Source organism: Cyprinodon tularosa, unplaced genomic scaffold (genome assembly GCF_016077235.1).
Source record: "Cyprinodon tularosa strain WSP-4 unplaced genomic scaffold, ASM1607723v1 ctg1270, whole genome shotgun sequence".
NCBI classification, from domain to species: domain Eukaryota; kingdom Metazoa; phylum Chordata; class Actinopteri; order Cyprinodontiformes; family Cyprinodontidae; genus Cyprinodon; species Cyprinodon tularosa.
In genome coordinates, this window is record NW_024038082.1 from 56,796 (window position 1) to 75,251 (window position 18,456).

The following is an 18,456-nucleotide window of genomic DNA, read 5'->3' on the forward strand; positions in this document are numbered from 1 at the left end:
CCAGGCAAAACAGAGCACAGGATGAGTGACCAAAAGTCAGAAAAACAGATAGAACTAAACACAGGGAAATCTAGAGTTAGTCTCGCTAGAAGCTAGAATAATATGGCACCAGAGGCTGGGATAAAGAGGCATAAATAGCAGCAGGAAGAGGAGGATCTGATAGGAGATAATGAGCACAGGGTGGAGCAAAGCAGATGAGAGAAAAATGAGGAAACCCAGCCTGAAGGTGCCAAGATGTCATGACAGATTAATCCAAAGTCAGATAATACAAATCTTTTGAATATCTAATGCTTAGTTTCCCTCATCCAAATTGCAGAGCCAAAAAACCTCTTCTTTTTGTAACTTTGTATCGTCCACCAGATCCTTACTCTGAATTTTTAGATGAGTTTTCAGAGTTCCTCTCTCTTATTTGGTATTAAAAACTGACAGGGTCATCATAGTGGGAGATTTTAACATCCATGCTGACATTGAAAGCGATAGCTTAAGAGCAGCCTTTAATGCTATCTTAGACACTATTGGCTTTGTTCAAAATGTGAATAGTCCCACACATTCTCATCTTCATACTTTGGACATTGTGCTGACATACGGCATAGAATGTGAAGAAATAACAGTATTTCCTCACAACCCTGTCCTCTCTGACCACATTTTAATAACCTTCAGGATTGCTTTAACAGAGTTCTCCTCCCCCAAAAGAAGGTTTCACTTTAGCAGATCATTATCAGATAGTGCAGTTATAAATTTTAAATAATCTGTTTCACTTTCTCTCTCCTCTGTGTCGCAGAGCAGTGCTGCAGAGTGCAAAAGTTTAGCTTATTCCCCTTCACAGGTTGATGATTTTGTTTATGGGGTTGCTAGTTCTCTGCGTACTGCCTTAGACAACGCAGCTCCTTTGAAAATGAAAAACTTTAAAAAATAGAAACTGGCTCCTTGGTTTAATGCAGAGCTGCACACTCTGGGAATCCTACCTAGTCTGGAAAATTAGATTACTGCTGTATAAGAGGACCTTTTGTAAAGCAAGAGCAGCATATTTCTCCTGAAAGGAGAATAAGAATTATCCTAAATATCTTTTTAATAATCCTAGATATCTTTTTAAATCCAGTTGCCAAACTCACCGTCCATCCCACCTGCTCTTAGCAATAATGACTTTATGGGATTCCTTATAAATAAGATTGATCTTATTAAAAATTAGATAGTTAGCACTCCTCTAACTATGATTGGTTTATCTCTGGAAGGTGAGACAGCATCTGAGATTGTCATGGAATCTGAACTGGGTTTAGACTGCTTTGATCCAGTTGAACTTTCTGAGTTAGCAAAATTATTGTCTTCATCTAAGCCTTCAACTTGTATGTTAGATCCAGTTCCAACCAGGTTATTTAAAGGAGAAGTCCGGTTTTTAACACTTTTAGCCCATTTTCTGTAGTGTCCAGGATGAAATCGAATGATCGACACCAAAATTTTGACAATTGGTCCTGTCTCTGCTTTTTGGCTCATTTAGAATCAACCCCTGGCTGCTTTAGAATGGCTTTCATAGAGCATGTCCGATAATGTCCTTAAAACAACCTTAAACGTTCTTTTTTTAAAATCTGCTACTCACCGTGTCGTCAGCGCTGTTCAATGACGTTCCAAAAAAAGTTTCGTGAAGAAAAAACGTTCCTGTAGTGTTTTATTTAGCATTTTGTAAATCCCATTGAGTTCTGTTGGAATAGTCAATATTCCGCTGCCACCGGAAACGGAAATGGGGCCTGTTTACACAGTTGTAGTCTTTTCGCTTCACTCTGTGTACTCCGACGTCGAGAATCAAGAATCCACCTTTCGTATTCCATTTTCAGAGTTTTTTAAGTGTTTAACAGAGACGTTAGCACCTCGACGTCGGAGTACACAGAGTGAAGCGAAAAGACTACAACTGTGTAAACAGGCCCCATTTCCGTTTCCGGTGGCAGCGGAATATTGACTATTCCTACAGAACTCAATGGGATTTACAAAATGCTAAATAAAACACTACAGGAACGTTTTTTCTTTATGAAACTTTTTTTGGAACGTCATTGAACAGCGCTGACGACCCGGTGAGTAGCATATTTAAAAAAAAAGAACGTTTAAGGTTGTTTTAAGGACATTATCGGACATGCTCTATGCAAGCCATTCTAAAGCAGCCAGGGGGTGATTCTAAATGAGCCAAAAAGCAGAGACAGGAGCAATTGTCAAACTTTTGGTGTCGATCATTCGATTTCATCCTGGACACTACAGAAAATGGGCTTAAAGTGTAAAAAACCGAACTTCTCCTTTAAATAGCACTGAAAGAATAGCTCTGGTGAAAGTCACTAATGATATTTTCATGGCCTCAGATAATGGACTTGTACCTGCACTTGTCCTGTTATATCTCAGTGCTGCATTTGATACAGTTGATCATAGTATTATTTTAGAAAGATTTGAATATTTTATTAAGAATTAAAGGAACAGCTCTAGACCAGACTTAAATCCTATCTATCTGACCGATTTTAGTTTGTTCACGTCAATGATAAATCTTCCTCATGCTCCAGGGTTACCTGTGGAGTACCACAGGGATCAATGCTAGGAACAATTCTCGTTACTATATATATGCTCCCAACTGGTAGAGTTATTAGACAGCATGGGATTAATTTCCACTGTTATGCTGATTCTACCCAGCTATATCTGTTTATAAATCCTCAAACCTCATCCACAATCATTTGGCTATGTTTTATTAATATATTTAGGCTGAAATACATAGGGACCCCTTTTTCATCATTCTGCTTCATTCTATCTCTATTCTCCCACTCTGCAGAATCTGTTAGTTCAATCTCTAACGTTCTGCTCTCTCTGCTTTTTCTCATAATAGCTTCATCTGGTCTGTTCCTGTTTGGCTGTGACTCCATCCTGGAGAGAAATATCAACTGTGCTGCTGCCATCAACACCTTTGTTTCTAGATGTTGGAGCTTGGCCTGTTTTCCAGTGTAGTCCTGTTTCTCTGACTGTGACTAACTGGCTGTGCTCTCTTCATCCTCTGACATGGGAGCTGGCTCGGAGCTCGTCTGCCTGGCTGTGTGTTTTCTGGACGGGGCCGCCTGTGGAGCTGGTTGACAGTTGCCTTTTGCATCTATGCTTCTTTTTCTATGTCTGCTTCTGTCTCCTTGAACCCCAGTCAGCCTCAGAAGATGGCCGCTAACACTGGGCCTGGTTCTGCTGGAGGTTTCTTCATGTTAAAAGGGAGTTTTTCCTCTCTACTGTTGCTACAAGCATGCTGAGAGTGTGGCGGATTGCTGAGTAGTCAATGAGACAATGCAATCAACTGGTTTTCCTTAGATAGAAAACTTTGAATTGATCTGACTGGATGATGTGGTGAACTGTAAAGTGCATTGAGATAACATGTGCTGCGAATTGGTGCTATAGAAATAAACTGAATAGAATTGCTTCTCATCTCCTGCTCCTGTTTGGTCCAAAAAATGATCACTGATGTGCAGCAAGGAGGAGCCAGTGCAACAATAGAGGGGCATCTCTGTCCTGAAAAGCCTCAGGGAACCTGGGAAGCAGGGGACAGAGACACAGACCAGGGCCGGCTGCTTATCAATGAACATTTGTTTTTATTTATTGGAGCTTTAAAACCCTCAAAATAATAAAACTAAGCCTCCAAAGAGCAGAGAAACCACTGTGGGAGGGAATCCAGAGGGGAGGAACAGGTACGTAATCCTTATAGCAGAATAAAAGCTTTTATTTTGTGCATTCTAACGTATAGATTCACTAATGTCTTTAGAGTTTAGATATTTCCTCCCAACTTTTCCTCAACAAAATGTTTTTACAGTAGCTAAAAGTCAGACAATGACCTCTGCAGGGGAAACATGCGGTTACGTTCAGCTGGTGATTGTTGACCTTTTTGCTCAACAGCCATTTTAACATATGTAGGAAAGCATGGTCTAACATTTCAACAAAGGTCTGAGAACATTTCCCTCACTGGATCGGTCCTGAACGCAGACATTCAACGTCAGGGTCAGGTTAGAGGCGCCCTGCACAACGCAGCAATACAGAGGAGAAATGAGGGAGGAGGCCAAGATGACAGACCTGAAGCTTTGAACAGACAAAAACATGAGTTTAGAAGTTTAGGAGCACAGAAAGATAACAGCATCACAGCTTGCCTAAAACACCACGTCAGATGGGAACAAGCTTTGAAGGCTGGATCAAACTCAGCTGCATGAACAAAATGACCAAATATTCAGTGTGGCAGCAATCACAGCATTTAAACATGCACACATGTGGAACCACACAGGCTGAAACTGCCAACGTTCCCTCTGCCAAACACCAGCGTGATGCATTAGGATGAATGAGCTGCTCTGGAGCCACTGAAGGAAAAAAAAAAAACGTCTGATTGATGCAAAATGTTCTGTTTTTTATTCAGCCTTTAATGGATTGTTCCTAAAAACCTTTCTACACATTTTAGCTCTAAAGTTGAGGCCAGAGGAGCAACGATCTCTCAGGGACTGAAGGCAAAATACATCCTGCTGTTCTAGCAGCTTGTTTCTGATCAGAGGTTTTTCTCTCATTCTGAGGGCGAGAAAGGAAAAGTTATGAAGACTTCCTGCACCTCAGTTGATGCAAAGTAGGAAATATTCTGGCCAGATGTTTTTAATCATGTTTCAGTTGCAAAAATATACAGCAATGAAAAAAATTATCTTTATTGTTTTAGAGTTGAAACAAGTTGAAAGAGGCAGAATAAAATTAAAAACATTATTGATGCTGTTAGGGTCATCATAGTGGGAGCAGAGACCCCCCCACACACACCTTAAGGTGACCAACACCTCTCATCCCGCTGCAGTACCATGACTATTTAGGCACAGTCGGAGTTCTGGCTGAGTCTGACTGAACCATAAACGGAGCTTAGATTAGTGCTAATAATAATAAAATAAAGAACATTTCTTCCTCTATAAAGGTCTGCATTGCTTTGATGCCAATGGGAGGATGGACAAATGTCAGCATAGATTAAATGATTTTAAAAACTCCTTTTAGATTATTTTATTATCGATTTATAATAAGCAGATGCTTAACTTTACATATTTGGTATTTTCAGTATTCGGATTAATATGAAACTGATAATGTGATGTTGACAGATCCGACCAGCTTCAGCTTCTCCACAGCCTCCATGGTCATGGTCTTCTCTTATTAATGTTCTCCTGTTTTGTTTTTGCGGCCACTAGTGCCGCAAAAACAAACAAAAAAAAGAGATATTTAAATATTTCAGATTGTTATAGAACCAAACCCTTTTGGACCAGGACTTCTTGGAGTTCAGAAATGTGTTACTGATGCTAAGTGCTCGACTCTCCACCTGGATCAAAGCTCCTCACACTAAACTTTTAGTACTTTAGCTGCAGTTTTCCACATTCAGCATATCGACATGTGCTGAGAGGCAGTGCTGTTTGGCCATTTCCATTTGGGTTTCTGAAGGCTTTAGCATCAGGACACAATGGCTCGTCTGCTGTGGGGAAAGATCAGAACATTCCCACATCTCATCTGGTTCCAATCAGTCAGCCTGGACTGCCCTGTACTGCTCCGTTGTGTTTGTGTAAAACAAATCATTGAAAGGAGTCTCTAATGTTGCTGTGAACTGGGACTCGGCGTTTGGGGGGTCTGTCTTGTGGTCTGACTCATGATTTTTCCAGAGGCTCCTTTCTTTCTGTGGTTTTGTGGGACGCCAGGGTGGCTTCACCACATTTTGCTTGTTTTGGATTAGCTTTAGCATGAAAACTATTCAGCATCGAGGATCATTGAAGCTCCCAGCCTGAAGACAGCCTGCCGTCAGAAAGCCAGACAAACATGAGAAAGATCCCAGTAAACAAAAAAAACATTTAATCATTTTAGAAAAAAATAATGTAGTCCTTTTTTTCTGGTTAACCCGCTGACTGATACACGATCGAGGTTTCTATGATCCCAGAGATCCCATCCTATTAAAAATGATTAGATGACCTCAGTCTCATGCTAGTTCTTCTGTAGATCCATGAAAGCCTGAGTTCCCTCAGCCCATCAGTGGTTTATTCCCACTCTGCTCTGGAAAAGAAATGGTGGGAGATTTTCCATGACATTCCCGGAGGAAACCTCTGTGGCTTTGTTTCTAAAGAGCTGGGTCACTATGAGTTTTTCTCTGACCTCAGAAAACATGAGATTTGAATTACTTACATATGAGAGAACGGGGATGGGGGGGCTGAAAATACATTATGGACAGACTAAAAGAACTAAAAACTTTAGACTTTCTATTGACTAAGATGATGGATGGATGGATGGATGGATGGATGGATGGATGGATGGATGGATGGATGGATGGATGGATGGATGGATGGATGAATGGATGGATGGATGGATGGATGGATGGATGGATGCATGGTGGCTGGTGGATGAATGGATGGATGGAGGGATGGATGGATGACGGATGGATGGTGGCTGGTGGATGGATGGATGGATGGATGGATGGATGATGGATGGATGGATGGATGATGGTTGATGGATGATGGATGGATGGATGGATGGATGATGGATGGATGGATGGATGGATGGATGATGGATGATGGATGGATGGATGGATGGATGATGGATGGATGGATGGATGGATGGATGATGGATGGATGATGGATGGATGGATGGATGGATGGATGACGGATGGATGGTGGCTGGTGGATGGATGGATGGATGGATGGATGGATGATGGATGGATGGATGGATGGATGGATGATGGTTGATGGATGATGGATGGATGGATGGATGGATGATGGATGGATGGATGGATGGATGATGGATGATGGATGGATGGATGGATGATGGATGGATGGATGGATGGATGGATGATGGATGGATGATGGATGAATGGATGGATGGATGGATGGATGGATGATGGATGGATGGATGATGGATGGATGGATGGATGGATGATGGATGGATGGATGGATGGATGGATGGATGGATGGATGGATGATGGATGGATGGATGGATGGATGGATGGATGGATGGATGGATGGATGGATGGATGATGGATGGATGGATGGATGGATGGATGGATTTAATCTTGAAACTTACCTTATTAGATCAAACATCTATAAATTCTATTTCAATCTTTAATAAATCTTATTTAGGTGACGTAATTCTTCTTTAATCCTTTTAAATCCTGTTTCTTCTCCTCACTCTCAGTAATCTGACAGATCAGGGAGATAAAAAGGAAATCTGACAAGTAGGCATTTATTTCCAAAATTCATATCTATACAATGTTTTCTACGTTTGGGCTATAGATAGTCATAAATGATGACATCAGCTGCCATGCTTTAAACCAGACCACCACTGCAGACTGCAGGTCTAACTGCTGAGAGGTCATAAGTCAGAGCAGACTTCTTCACATTGACTCCACTGATGCGCCGTTATAAGGAGAGAATGGTGATAATAAATAGTGAGCTGGGGAGAGCCTCACACTTTTTTTTGCCATATTCTTTCTCTGCCAGAGAACAGAGCAGCTTTGTGTTGTTGTGGAATTTGGAGCATTCACTTCAATGACCATAGAGCACCATGTCTCTGTTTATTGGCTCACCCATTATCCTTATTCACTGAGGCTTACATTAGCTCTCTATTTTATAAACATCTAATTTCTTTCTCATTCCTGTGTAGGACATCTAATTGCTCCATCTCTGGCCATGCTACTAACAGGTCTCCACCTCCTGCCCGTCGTCCTCTGGATTGGCACTGAAGGAAAGGTCAAAGTTCAAGACCACAAAACAAAACCAGCCAGAGCACCTTTGATCCCTCATCGGCCGTTTGTGGTTGTCTGGAACGCCCCTACAGAGTCGTGTCGCCTGCGTTTTAGGGTGGACTTGGACCTCAGCATTTTTGACATAGTAGCGAACCTTAACGAGACCTTAAGTGGACCAAATGTCACAATATTCTACCACAGTCATCTGGGATACTACCCATACTACTCCAGCTCAGGAGCTGCTATCAATGGTGGTCTACCACAGAACCAGAGCCTTTCCAAACATCTGAACAAGGCCAGAGTAGACATTGATAAGCTAATACCACACAAAGATTTCCGAGGCCTTGGAGTCATTGACTGGGAAAACTGGAGGCCTCAGTGGGTGCGAAATTGGGGTTCCAAAGACATTTACCGTCAAAAGTCTAAGGAACAGATCCATAAACTTCACCCACACTGGCCAGAGAGCAAAGTGGAAAAGGAGGCAAAAGAACGCTTTGAGAAGTCAGGGCGAGCTTTCATGAATCTAACCCTGGCTCTCGCTGAGGCTCGCAGACCACACGGTCTCTGGGGGTTTTATCTTTTCCCAGACTGTTACAATTATGGCTACAAACAACATCCCCAATGCTACACGGGGGAGTGTCCTAATGTTGAACATGTTCGCAATGACCATTTGATGTGGCTCTGGAAGGAAAGCACTGCGCTCTACCCGTCCATCTACCTGGACTTTGAGCTGAAGTCTTCCACCAACACGGTCAAGTTTGTTCACTATCGAGTAAAGGAAGCGATGAGGATCGCATCCATTGCACGGGCAGACTACACATTGCCTGTATTTGTCTACTCCAGACCTTTTTACGCCTATACTTTTGTTGTTCTTTCAGAGGTATGTTTTGAACAAAGCCAATGGTTAAACTGCATTAAAATTTTAAAGCTTCTTTAACTGATCAACTCCAACTAAGCCATTTTAATGATGTGATCCATTCTGTCCCTATGCCTAACCATTCTTGTCTGGTAAATGGCTGACCAGCCACCAGTGGCGAATGGCTAATAGAGGGTGCTAGGGCCTCCACCCACTCAACCAATTATCTTGATAAAGACATAAAAAAAAATATATATATATATATAAGTAAAGTGGTTTGGTTTGTCATTGGATTGGTGATGTATTTCCATAAATCTTCATCAATAGACCCACAGGTTAAAAGTTGTCGATGCGCAGTAGGTCCTCTGCAGTGCTAAAGATTGGACCATCCTGGGGAGCAGCTCTCCTGCATGACGGAGTATTAGGGCCCGGCTAGAAATGTTTTTTTTCTCTTTGGAGAGTAAAGTCGTAAAATTACGAGAATAAAGCAGTAATATTAAAAGAATAAAGTTCTACAATTACGAGAAACAAGTTGTATTTTATGACAACTCTTACTAGAAGCACTTTCTTCCCTAAAATGAGGAATGTCTAGCATCATGTGAAATGATGTTACATTCACACCAAAAGCAGAAAGAGCAGCAAAAACACACGTGCTGCATCATTTTTGATTAGTTTATTTTTTGACAAGTTTAGTTGTGACGGAGCAGTAAAGCTGCTTCAGCTGCGCGGTGGAAAAGTGGTTCTGCTGCGCGTTTGGCAGAGCTACAGTATCCTTTCTTTGCCTGTAACAATGGCAGCTACATTTGCTGTGATTAGTGGGACTAAAGTAGTTTTAATATGTTTTTAAGTGAGAAAGTCCGTATGAAAATTTCATCCTTGCAGTCAGTTCATTAGGATTAAGATCTTTTATTCAAATATTATTTCGCTGTTGGAGCTGCACAGACCCCCACATACCAGTGCTCTGTCATTGGAAATCCCATTCAACAGCAGCCTCCGGCCCGGTTTCCTCTTTGTCCGTAATCCAAACTGCAGGCACCAGGATAATAAAAGTGAACATGTTTTGCCAGCAGAGTTCGGCATTTTAAGTTAATTTAGGTGTTAATAAACTGTTTCAGTGGAGTGATCATTGTAATCTGCATCAGCAGCGATGTATCTGTCTCCCTGCCAGCTCCCAGATCAGCTTCTCTAATTGGTTGACAGGGCGCGTTGAGCAGCAAAAGTTCAATTTTTACCAACTCCAGCAGCAGGTGCGTTTACAGCGTGTTGCACGCGTCAGATGCTCCAACTCTCACGGCGCGCTGCTTCAGCTGCTAAGATGTCCTGCGCCTGCGGTTCAAAATGCGCTGTGGGACCTTACGCTGCACCTTGATGCGTGTCAACCATTGACTTTGCATGTAAACTAGCTGCTTCTGCTGCCTTTGTTGCTTTTGGTGTGAATGTAGCATTATACTTTGGTATCTGTTTGACAAATAAGTAAATCTTTTAGCACTAGCATCAAACACGGGGATACCTTTCTGAATCTTGAAGGAGGCAGTCGCATTTCTTGCTGCTTTGCAACTCCCTGATCGCCCTGCTCTGTCTCTGCTTTGCTTAGCCTCGTCTTTTCTGAGCCCTCTCTTCATATCACCTGAACTTATACAACAGATCTAGTCAGCTGGTCTCTCAATGCAATTGATCAAATTTTGTCAACTGGAAGGCAAGGAAAAGGGGACCTGTCCTGTCCTGCCGGGACATACTTCATGGGATATATATTAGACTCCTGGAAAGCTTGGTTGATGGTGTATGGATTTTTGCTTTAATGATACTAGGATTTCTCCTGTTTGGATTTGGAGGATACCTGATGTATCTACAATTACAGAGGATGTCGGCGGCTGTTTGGGCATTGATCAGGCGGCCGGCAGCGGTTCACGCCCTTACAAAGAACAAATAAAAAAAATAAAAAAAAGTTTTTTGGTGGCAGCAGATTGATTGTCATGTCTGCTAGGAAGTTTGTTGGTGGTGGGCGTGAACGCAGGGAGGATCCATCACACTCACCTTCTGGCTCACCCTATGATGGGGATGAAGCCTGGATGAGAACTGACGGTTTCCTCCTGTGAACTTCCTTTATACCAAAACGCTGCCAATACGCCATTATACAGTAGCTGGAAGTTAGAAACACGTTCAGCGCTCGTCTGGAACACGTCAGATACGTTGATATGCGTTGGAGAGAAGTTCTGGATAAGTTAGGCAGAAGTTATGCACAAGTTACCCAGAGGTTTAGGATAAGCTAGACGCCACGACTGATGAGGAACTGACACTGAACGTATGTCAACCATCAGAGAACTGACCTGGAACTGACGGCCCACGGATGGCAGACGAATTTCCTGTCGTTTCAGTGTGCTTCAGTGTACCCATAACTTTTCAAACATATGGTAGTGTTATTGCCAGATTTTCCGTACATCAGGCAAAGTAGTCAAGGTTTTACAGGAGCTTCAGCAGGCAATCTTTATCTTCAGCTACCCATCTATACATTCAGTATTCAGTATTGATTAATACTGTATAGACTATTGTTGCTGCATTCTATCTGTAGTTCTATATCAGTTGGTTGTTTTCTTCTTTTGCAGATGATGTTCTTCTCTATGCAGATGATGAATTTTTGTTAATCTCTCTCTTTCTCTTCTCTTTTTTCTTTCACTTTTCTCCCTTTTCTTCTCTTGTCATTTCTCTACTCTTCTACTTTTACAATGTAGTGTCCAAATAACAGGAATCGTAAATCATAAGAACCACTGAAACCGCTGGTCCAGAACCACTGGTCTAGAAATACAAGTCCAGAACCGCTGGTCCAGAACCACTGGTCCAGAATCACTGGTAGCGCTGTCTGACAGCTACATATGTGCTCATAAATAGCTGAACCAAGCACTCTTGATAAACAAGAAATAATATCTTTGAAGTCTTGCGACCCACAGAAACACGGAGAATGCGATAAAGACTTTTTTATAATCTGCATTTTCTCCAGTTTGATCGACTTTCTTTTCTTTGATCATTTGCCTCTTCCAATGAATGTTTTTATCTGTTAGCTTTGATGTAATTTTGCTGACCGACACAAAACTAATGAAATATCAATAAAGTAGCCCGGACAGATACTGCAAGGTTATTTATCTAATTTGAATGCATTTCTCATACTTTCTATAGATATATAGGAATGGAAAATCATTATCATTTATTTTTACCTTATTTTAAATGAAAATCACTGAATTTATTGTACGTAAGGAAACCACTGCTGCCCATGGAAGAGCTGCTGACGTCAGTTCTGCCTCGCCGAGGTCACATCCAGGATGAGCCAATTGCCACAGAGAGCCAGTCAGCCATTTTTAACCCAAACCGACGGATTTCTAAATGCTGCCTGGTACTTAGGCTGTAAGGCATCTATTTATACGGTTTAAAAAGCAAAAAGGTTTGTTCAGGGTTAAGCGGTCTGTTCAATGTTCACATTATTCTATTTATTGTTTTCTGGCTGATTGTTTTTCACTCTATACTACTTCTCTTCTCTTTGGAGGAATCTTAAGTACTGGATGAATACATTTGGAGTAGATTAGATTTTCTTCCCATTAAAAGGGAAACATTTTCTCCTGTTATTCTCCCTCCCAGCTTAGTTTGAGGAATTGCTGCAAATAACCTCTAAAGGAGAAATTGCTACAGGTCAAAGCAATCTGCTAGATTTCCTGAGATTATATTAAAATTAATCATGAGCTGAAGCAAACTGAATCTTTCTTTCTGTTAAAGAGGGACTTGGTTCATACCATCGGGGAGAGCGCTGCCTTGGGAGCATCAGGTGTTGTCCTGTGGGGGTCATCAGAGTACGCTCGATCAAAGGTAAAGGTTGAAAAATGTGAAACAGATTCTTAAATTGATGGCTTGGAACAAAGCATTTTTATTAGTATTTGTCCAAATCTGATATTGTGTTGTGCATTGAGAAGACATGTGTTTGAATTGACCTGAATGATTCAAAGTGAAGTAAAGGATCTGGATTCTCTGTTTCTGCTGCTCCTTAGAGGAACTGCCTGACTGTGAAGCGGTACATCGATGGTCCTTTGGGACATTATGTCATCAACGTCACCTCAGCAGCTAAACTCTGCAGCAAAGCACTTTGCAAGAAGAATGGACGATGCGTCCGCAAGAGCTTGGACTCCGATTCTTACCTTCACCTGAACCCACGCTACTTTCATATTCACCACAATCCGGCACCCGAGGGCCCCCGCTTTGAGGTACGGGGCCACCTCAACAGCCAAGACATTATGGACATGAGGCAAAAGTTTACCTGCCAGTGCTACCAGGGCTGGACTGGCGTTTACTGTGAGATTCCACAAACAGCTCCGTCACCTGACCTGCTTCCACGGAGGATTGGCCTGATGACCTGCCTTAAGCTCCTCCTTTCCCTCCACTTCCCCTGTCTTTGCATCGTCCTGTTTTTGGTCTCATGTCTAATCATAAAAGGTCTCCTACTGTAGCCTGCAGACCTCAGAGGGAGAATAATTCCCAGATTAAACAATGTTCCCATCATTGGAGAGATTATTGCAATGGGTTATAGGTGCGGTTGCCCATGGCAACATTAGATGAGGGGGATACGTCTGTTCATTGCATGTCAAATAAGCCTCCTGTGGTTTTCATGTACATCCGATAGGTTGATACCCTGTGTGCTAACTGGGTGTTTTCTCCGGCTGCTGATAATTAGTGTTGTTTCTGACAGCCATCTTAAATTTAGTCTTAGTTTTAGTCTTCAGGACAAAAACGATTAGTTTTAGTCATGTTTTAATCTCTACGATATGTGATAGTTTTAGTTAGTTTCAGTCAACTAAAACTCTAGAAGGTTTTAGTCTAGTTTTAGTCAGTTTTATGTTGCACTTCATAAAAAAGTGCTACAATAGCTTGGTATAGAATGCTGCAGTGCAGTTCATTGTTGTTGTTGGGCAGAAAACTTTGATTTATGGAATTCAAATGAACTTTTTTATGAATTAATGCCCTACTTTATACAAAACTGTCTCAAAGCTGTGAAAACAGCAGATCTAGTTCAACACATCATATTGGTTAATATAGCAGATAGACAAGCTAACAAAATGTACAATAAAGGAATGGCTTTAGACATACAAGGTTTCCATCCCAAAGCAAACACTTCCTGATCTACTATGAATTCTGCATTACACACAGATCAATAAAATCTGCATCGCTATGAAAAGCAAAGAACAAAAACATTCTTCTTTCTACTTTGGCAATTTTGGTTTTATTTCTGAGAATTTCACCCTTAGTTACTGCTGTGCAGGGGTCAAAGTAGATTTAAATAAAAGGGTTTGATATAAAAAAGATACAGAGAGAACCTACATAATTGCCTTGTAATCCCACGGCAAGCTAGACCTAACTGAAGGAATATGTGAACTAAAATGTTGAAATATTTAAAGGAAACAGACAAAATGTTTTAATGAAAATACAAGGAAATATTTACATCATATTTAAATAGAAATGAGAAAAATGAGAGAGAAATATTCAAAGATCTATGAACCTTTTCATCAGTGGCGGCCGGCCCATAGGGGGCGCTGGGGCACCGCCCTCCCTGATAAGAAGAGAGAAACGTAAAATATATTTTTAGAAATTAACTCATAAATGTCAGTTTTACTCTCTAGACTGTGTACCTATAAGCAAAACAAATTATATAAACTACATTTCCCTATCTACTGTCATTAATTTGTGGATTTCCACAGACAGACTCCTACCGTCTCTGTTCTGGGGGCTGTGATCAGACTGACCCACATTTGCAGAGAATCTGTCAATCATGTATTATTGCTAGGTGAATTTAATGGCCAATCAGCGTCTCGGAACTTTATGGTCTTGGGGCGCTGAAAATACCAAACCCAAGCGCAGGTGCAGACAATTAGAGGGAAGATGGTGAATGTAAGGAACGAGATGCAGCTTCCACCAAATTCGGTGAGATCCTTATTTATCTACCCGTTTGCCAGAAGAACATCCCTGTTGTAGGATATGAACATTTCATGTCATGGTTATTGGGACTGTGACGAATCCACCTCGTCGCTTAAAACAACCTCTCTAACTTTGCGCGCCACACACACATTCCTGTTATACTGTGTTTGTGAGGACCAATACACTCGCGCTGAGACCAGTAGCTCCATGAACTTAAAACACACAAGCTGTTCCTGGTTACCTGCTGGCATATTGAGGGTGCACACTTAATATTTCAGTGGGGTTAGCCGTGTGTGTGTGTGTGTGTGTGTGTGTGTGTGTGTGTGTGTGTGTGTGTGTGTGTGTGTGTGTGTGTGTGTGTGTGTGTGGGTATGTGGGGGGTGTGGGTGTGTACGTGTTTATGCGGGGACTTGTCATCTTCAGTCTGGCTGCGTCTTTGCTGGGTTCAAACCCAGTTTGGTGTAATTGAATAAGTCAATGAAAAAAGAATTGTGTAAAAGAATTGTGTAAAAGAATTAAGTTGTAAAAATTATTTGTTTTTGTACATCAATTGTTTGTGGAGGTAATATATGGACAAAACTGATTAATGAGAAGAAATCAGAAATAAGAGAGCCTGAGGTGAGGGGCTTAAACTATTTAATGAGGGCTGTGGGAAGAAAAGCGGCAATTTTTGTTTTCTGTTTCTTTGTTACATTGCTGGTAACTGGAGGGAGGCTGAGGCCCAGAGTATCTTGTATATGTTTAGTTTCTTTTGCACCCTGTTTTGAGTTTTTGAGCTCAATAAATCACCAACACCGGTAACCCGACTGAGCCTGGATTCTTGGAGGCCAAAGAACCCCGTCACAGTGACCCAAATCATCACTGTTACTGTTATTATATAGTAAATTAAATCATTACTGTTAAATTATATGTATTGTCCAATTGTTTATTTGAATTCTTATTCCGGGTTAGTTGGAGACATACACTAGGCTATATCAGCCCCACCAAAAATATTTTTCACCAGCCGCCACTGCTTTTCATCTGGATCTTATCCAAAAATAAACAGAATGCAATGAAATATTTGCTTTGGATATAATTTAGGGATACCTTTTGGTCGAAATTAAAGAATGTTTAGCATCACCTCTTGTGAGATGGAAGAAATAAAATCTTGATAGTTAGACAAAGGGATTTTTTACGCTTAGCAGAGGATGATCAGCCACATATAGTTTATTAAGTAGTGAGAGCAGGAAGAGCCATACTGCTGAGAGCGAACCATCAGAGTGGAGCGTAAAGCGCAGACTCTGAGCTAATGCTAATGCAGAGACGCATTTCAGCACAAGCACAGCTGGAAGATCAGAGTTAGTCAGAGTTCAGCCCACAGTACCGGTTCATTCTGGGTTATTTTCAGCCTGCCGCAGACTGTCGTGATCCATTTGTGGTCATGCAGAATAAGCAGTGCTGCACGCAGGTGGGTGCGTGGCCAAACAGGAAGCAGCAGCACGGCTGATTCTGCTTAGCAGATTACAGCAAAATTATGCATTTGAAATGTCTGACCGACGACCTGCTAATTTTTATTTAGCCAACGAAAACTCACACCCATGAGTTGTCATGTTTTCACCTTAAAAGATCCACGTTTAGCTCGTCACTTCTCATTATAGTCATGAAAGAAAAGAGCGGGATCATCATTGTTGACGAAAACACTGTTGATAGTAAAGGGAAAAGGACCCATCACTGATCGGCTGCCCGTGTTACCTGGAAAAGAGGAACATGGTAGAAACCTTTCTTTCCTGATCAGAAATAGCAGATTCCTGAATGGTTGCTGTAATATAAGGACTGAGTGAACTACAAGCTCAATGTTTGTTCAGTTGATAAAACTGTTTAGCCATTTCTGGGATTTTTTTTCTGCAGTAAAATAAAACAGCTGATAATCGTTAGAAAATAAAAGCTTTGTATTCTTATTTTATTTTGTGGGGCTGATCTGCTGATGTATAAAATGTATAAAATTCAAACCAGAGTTTTATGTGAGGATGTGACTAATATTGAAGATGTGCCAACAATCAGCTGGCTGGTTGACTCTGGGGCTAAATTTAACCCTCCCCCCCTTATTATGGAGAGCACCTACTGTAAGGTAGAAGCCTCTGCTTAGGGCCCCCACTGGCCTGGGGGCCAAAAAGGATTTGGCTTCTCAAATATTTGCTGAGTCCAAAAGGTGAACTTTGTTCCTTCATTTGGTCATAGGTTGTAATGTTTTTCTTTTGTTTTACTGGGCAGCTCAGTGAAGGCATATCCATCTGGTTTGTAAATAAACCAACATGGGCAAAGAAACCGGTTAAGGTTTGCCATTGTACTGTACCATGTAATCTGACGGATGTTTTGATATAAAGATGATTTCTGCTTACTTTGCTTTCTGTTTCTAATTAGAAATGTGTGGCAGCCTTTGGCTCAGGGCTGAACCATGAAGCGGGAGTAGAAGAATATCCAGCTTTAGGATAAACTTCCCACCGAGCCTCTTTCTGTCCCGCTGGCATCTTCAACCAAAGGAAAACTCAGATCTATGCCATACAGATGTCCATGATGGCCGCTCAGATGCAAGCAGTAACAACGAATAAAGCATTTAAACTGTTTCTCTACATGAACAATATTTTGGAAAAAATCAAACCAGTAAATAAAGTTAAAGAATTTTGTTTTTTGCTGGATACAAAGCTTTTATTGGAGGGTTCCAGTTTAGAAGGTTTTACAACTAAGAGATGTTTTTATATTTTTAAACTGATAAATTATGGTAATTTTCAGTACTTTCAGATCTTTAGACTGCATGCTTGTTGAGACGACCAAGACTTTGGGAATCAGTGGCGTAGATTATCCTAACGATGTCTGGGGAAAATCTTGTGACAAAAAATCTTGTGACAATAGCTGCACTATACCTTTAGCCCAGCTGGAGGTGCTGTTAGGAACCAAAAAAGCCTGATAAACAAACTCCTTTTTCATCCTTTATAAGGAGAAACTTGTTCTCTTTAGACTCTGGAGAAAGCTAAAAAAAAATTTTAATTTAATTTCTTGCAAATCTGTGGAGTTATTAAAGCCTCAGGATTTATTTACAGTAATTGATTAACAAACATGTCTTTTCTGACTTTCACAGCATAGAAACTAAATGTTTGGTAAACGTTTTAATATATCAGAATAAAGCAGATTATCAGTCAATAACAGGCTCCTCATTGGCTGATTTTGTTGGACACTGACCGGAATAAAAACAACTGCTGCTGGAGATGTTGTTCCTCATTTATAATGTATTTGATAAAGTCTTAAGTATTTTCTGGGTGTTAAGGAAGCCGACAAATGGTGGAAACACCAACTTGTTCTGAAAGCTTTTGCCCCCTGAAGTCGTTTAACCTAGAGCTACCCTTCCAGTTCGTTTCCTGGGAGAGAGTTACCTGCTTTGACTGCTCTTAAATTAAACGTATAGTGGAGGTGTCATGATGTGTTTTAAAGGTCTGACCCAAAGATGCAGAGAACTACTCAGAGAACCAGGAAAAAGGGTTTAACAGGTTTATTGAGGAAAAGGTAGAAGGGGGTAAATGGAACTCAAAGAACTGGTAAGCAGGAACTAGGAAGTGTTTGGGGGGTTTCTTCTCACTTTGAATCCAGTAAGTGTGGGTTGATCCAGAGAAGAGGGGACGCGTTGAAGAGTGGACAGGTAAATATTCTTTGGACCCGGAGGAGCAATGGAGCGGACTTTCACTTGGATTTTCGTGAGGGACTTGAACGGCACATGTGGAGGTTTCTCCCCTGCTCAGTGTGAACTCAGTAAACAATCCTTCCAGGGGAAGAAGGCCAAACATCCAGTATGCAGGAAGACTTCCTGCCAAAGGTAAAGACAAAAAAACAAGGTTAGACTCAGAGAGACAAAGACTCAGTTTAACTCAGTGAAACAAAGACTCAGGTTAGG

The 18,456-nt window shown here is 41.2% G+C and overlaps 1 protein-coding gene across 1 annotated transcript; it reads left to right on the plus strand.

The window, feature by feature from the left end:
* Positions 1–3,542: 3,542 nt before the first annotated feature.
* On the plus strand, positions 3,543–13,593 carry hyal6 (hyaluronoglucosaminidase 6). The gene is made up of 4 exons (XM_038276775.1): positions 3,543–3,692; positions 7,648–8,609; positions 12,348–12,437; positions 12,617–13,593. The coding sequence occupies exons 2-4, from the start codon at positions 7,674–7,676 to the stop codon at positions 13,070–13,072; spliced, it is 1,482 nt and encodes a 493-aa protein (XP_038132703.1). The 5' UTR covers positions 3,543–3,692; positions 7,648–7,673; the 3' UTR covers positions 13,073–13,593.
* Positions 13,594–18,456: the final 4,863 nt, after the last annotated feature.

What these genes read in the sequence shown, in the direction of transcription:
- hyal6 (XM_038276775.1), top strand. Translation starts at nt 7,674, where the DNA reads ATGCTACTAACAGGTCTCCACCTCCTGCCCGTCGTCCTCTGGATTGGC. An exon ending in CTTTTGTTGTTCTTTCAGAG is followed by an intron (nt 8,610 to 12,347) that starts GTATGTTTTGAA and finishes TTTCTGTTAAAG; the next exon opens with AGGGACTTGGTTCATACCAT. An exon ending in CAGAGTACGCTCGATCAAAG is followed by an intron (nt 12,438 to 12,616) that starts GTAAAGGTTGAA and finishes GCTGCTCCTTAG; the next exon opens with AGGAACTGCCTGACTGTGAA.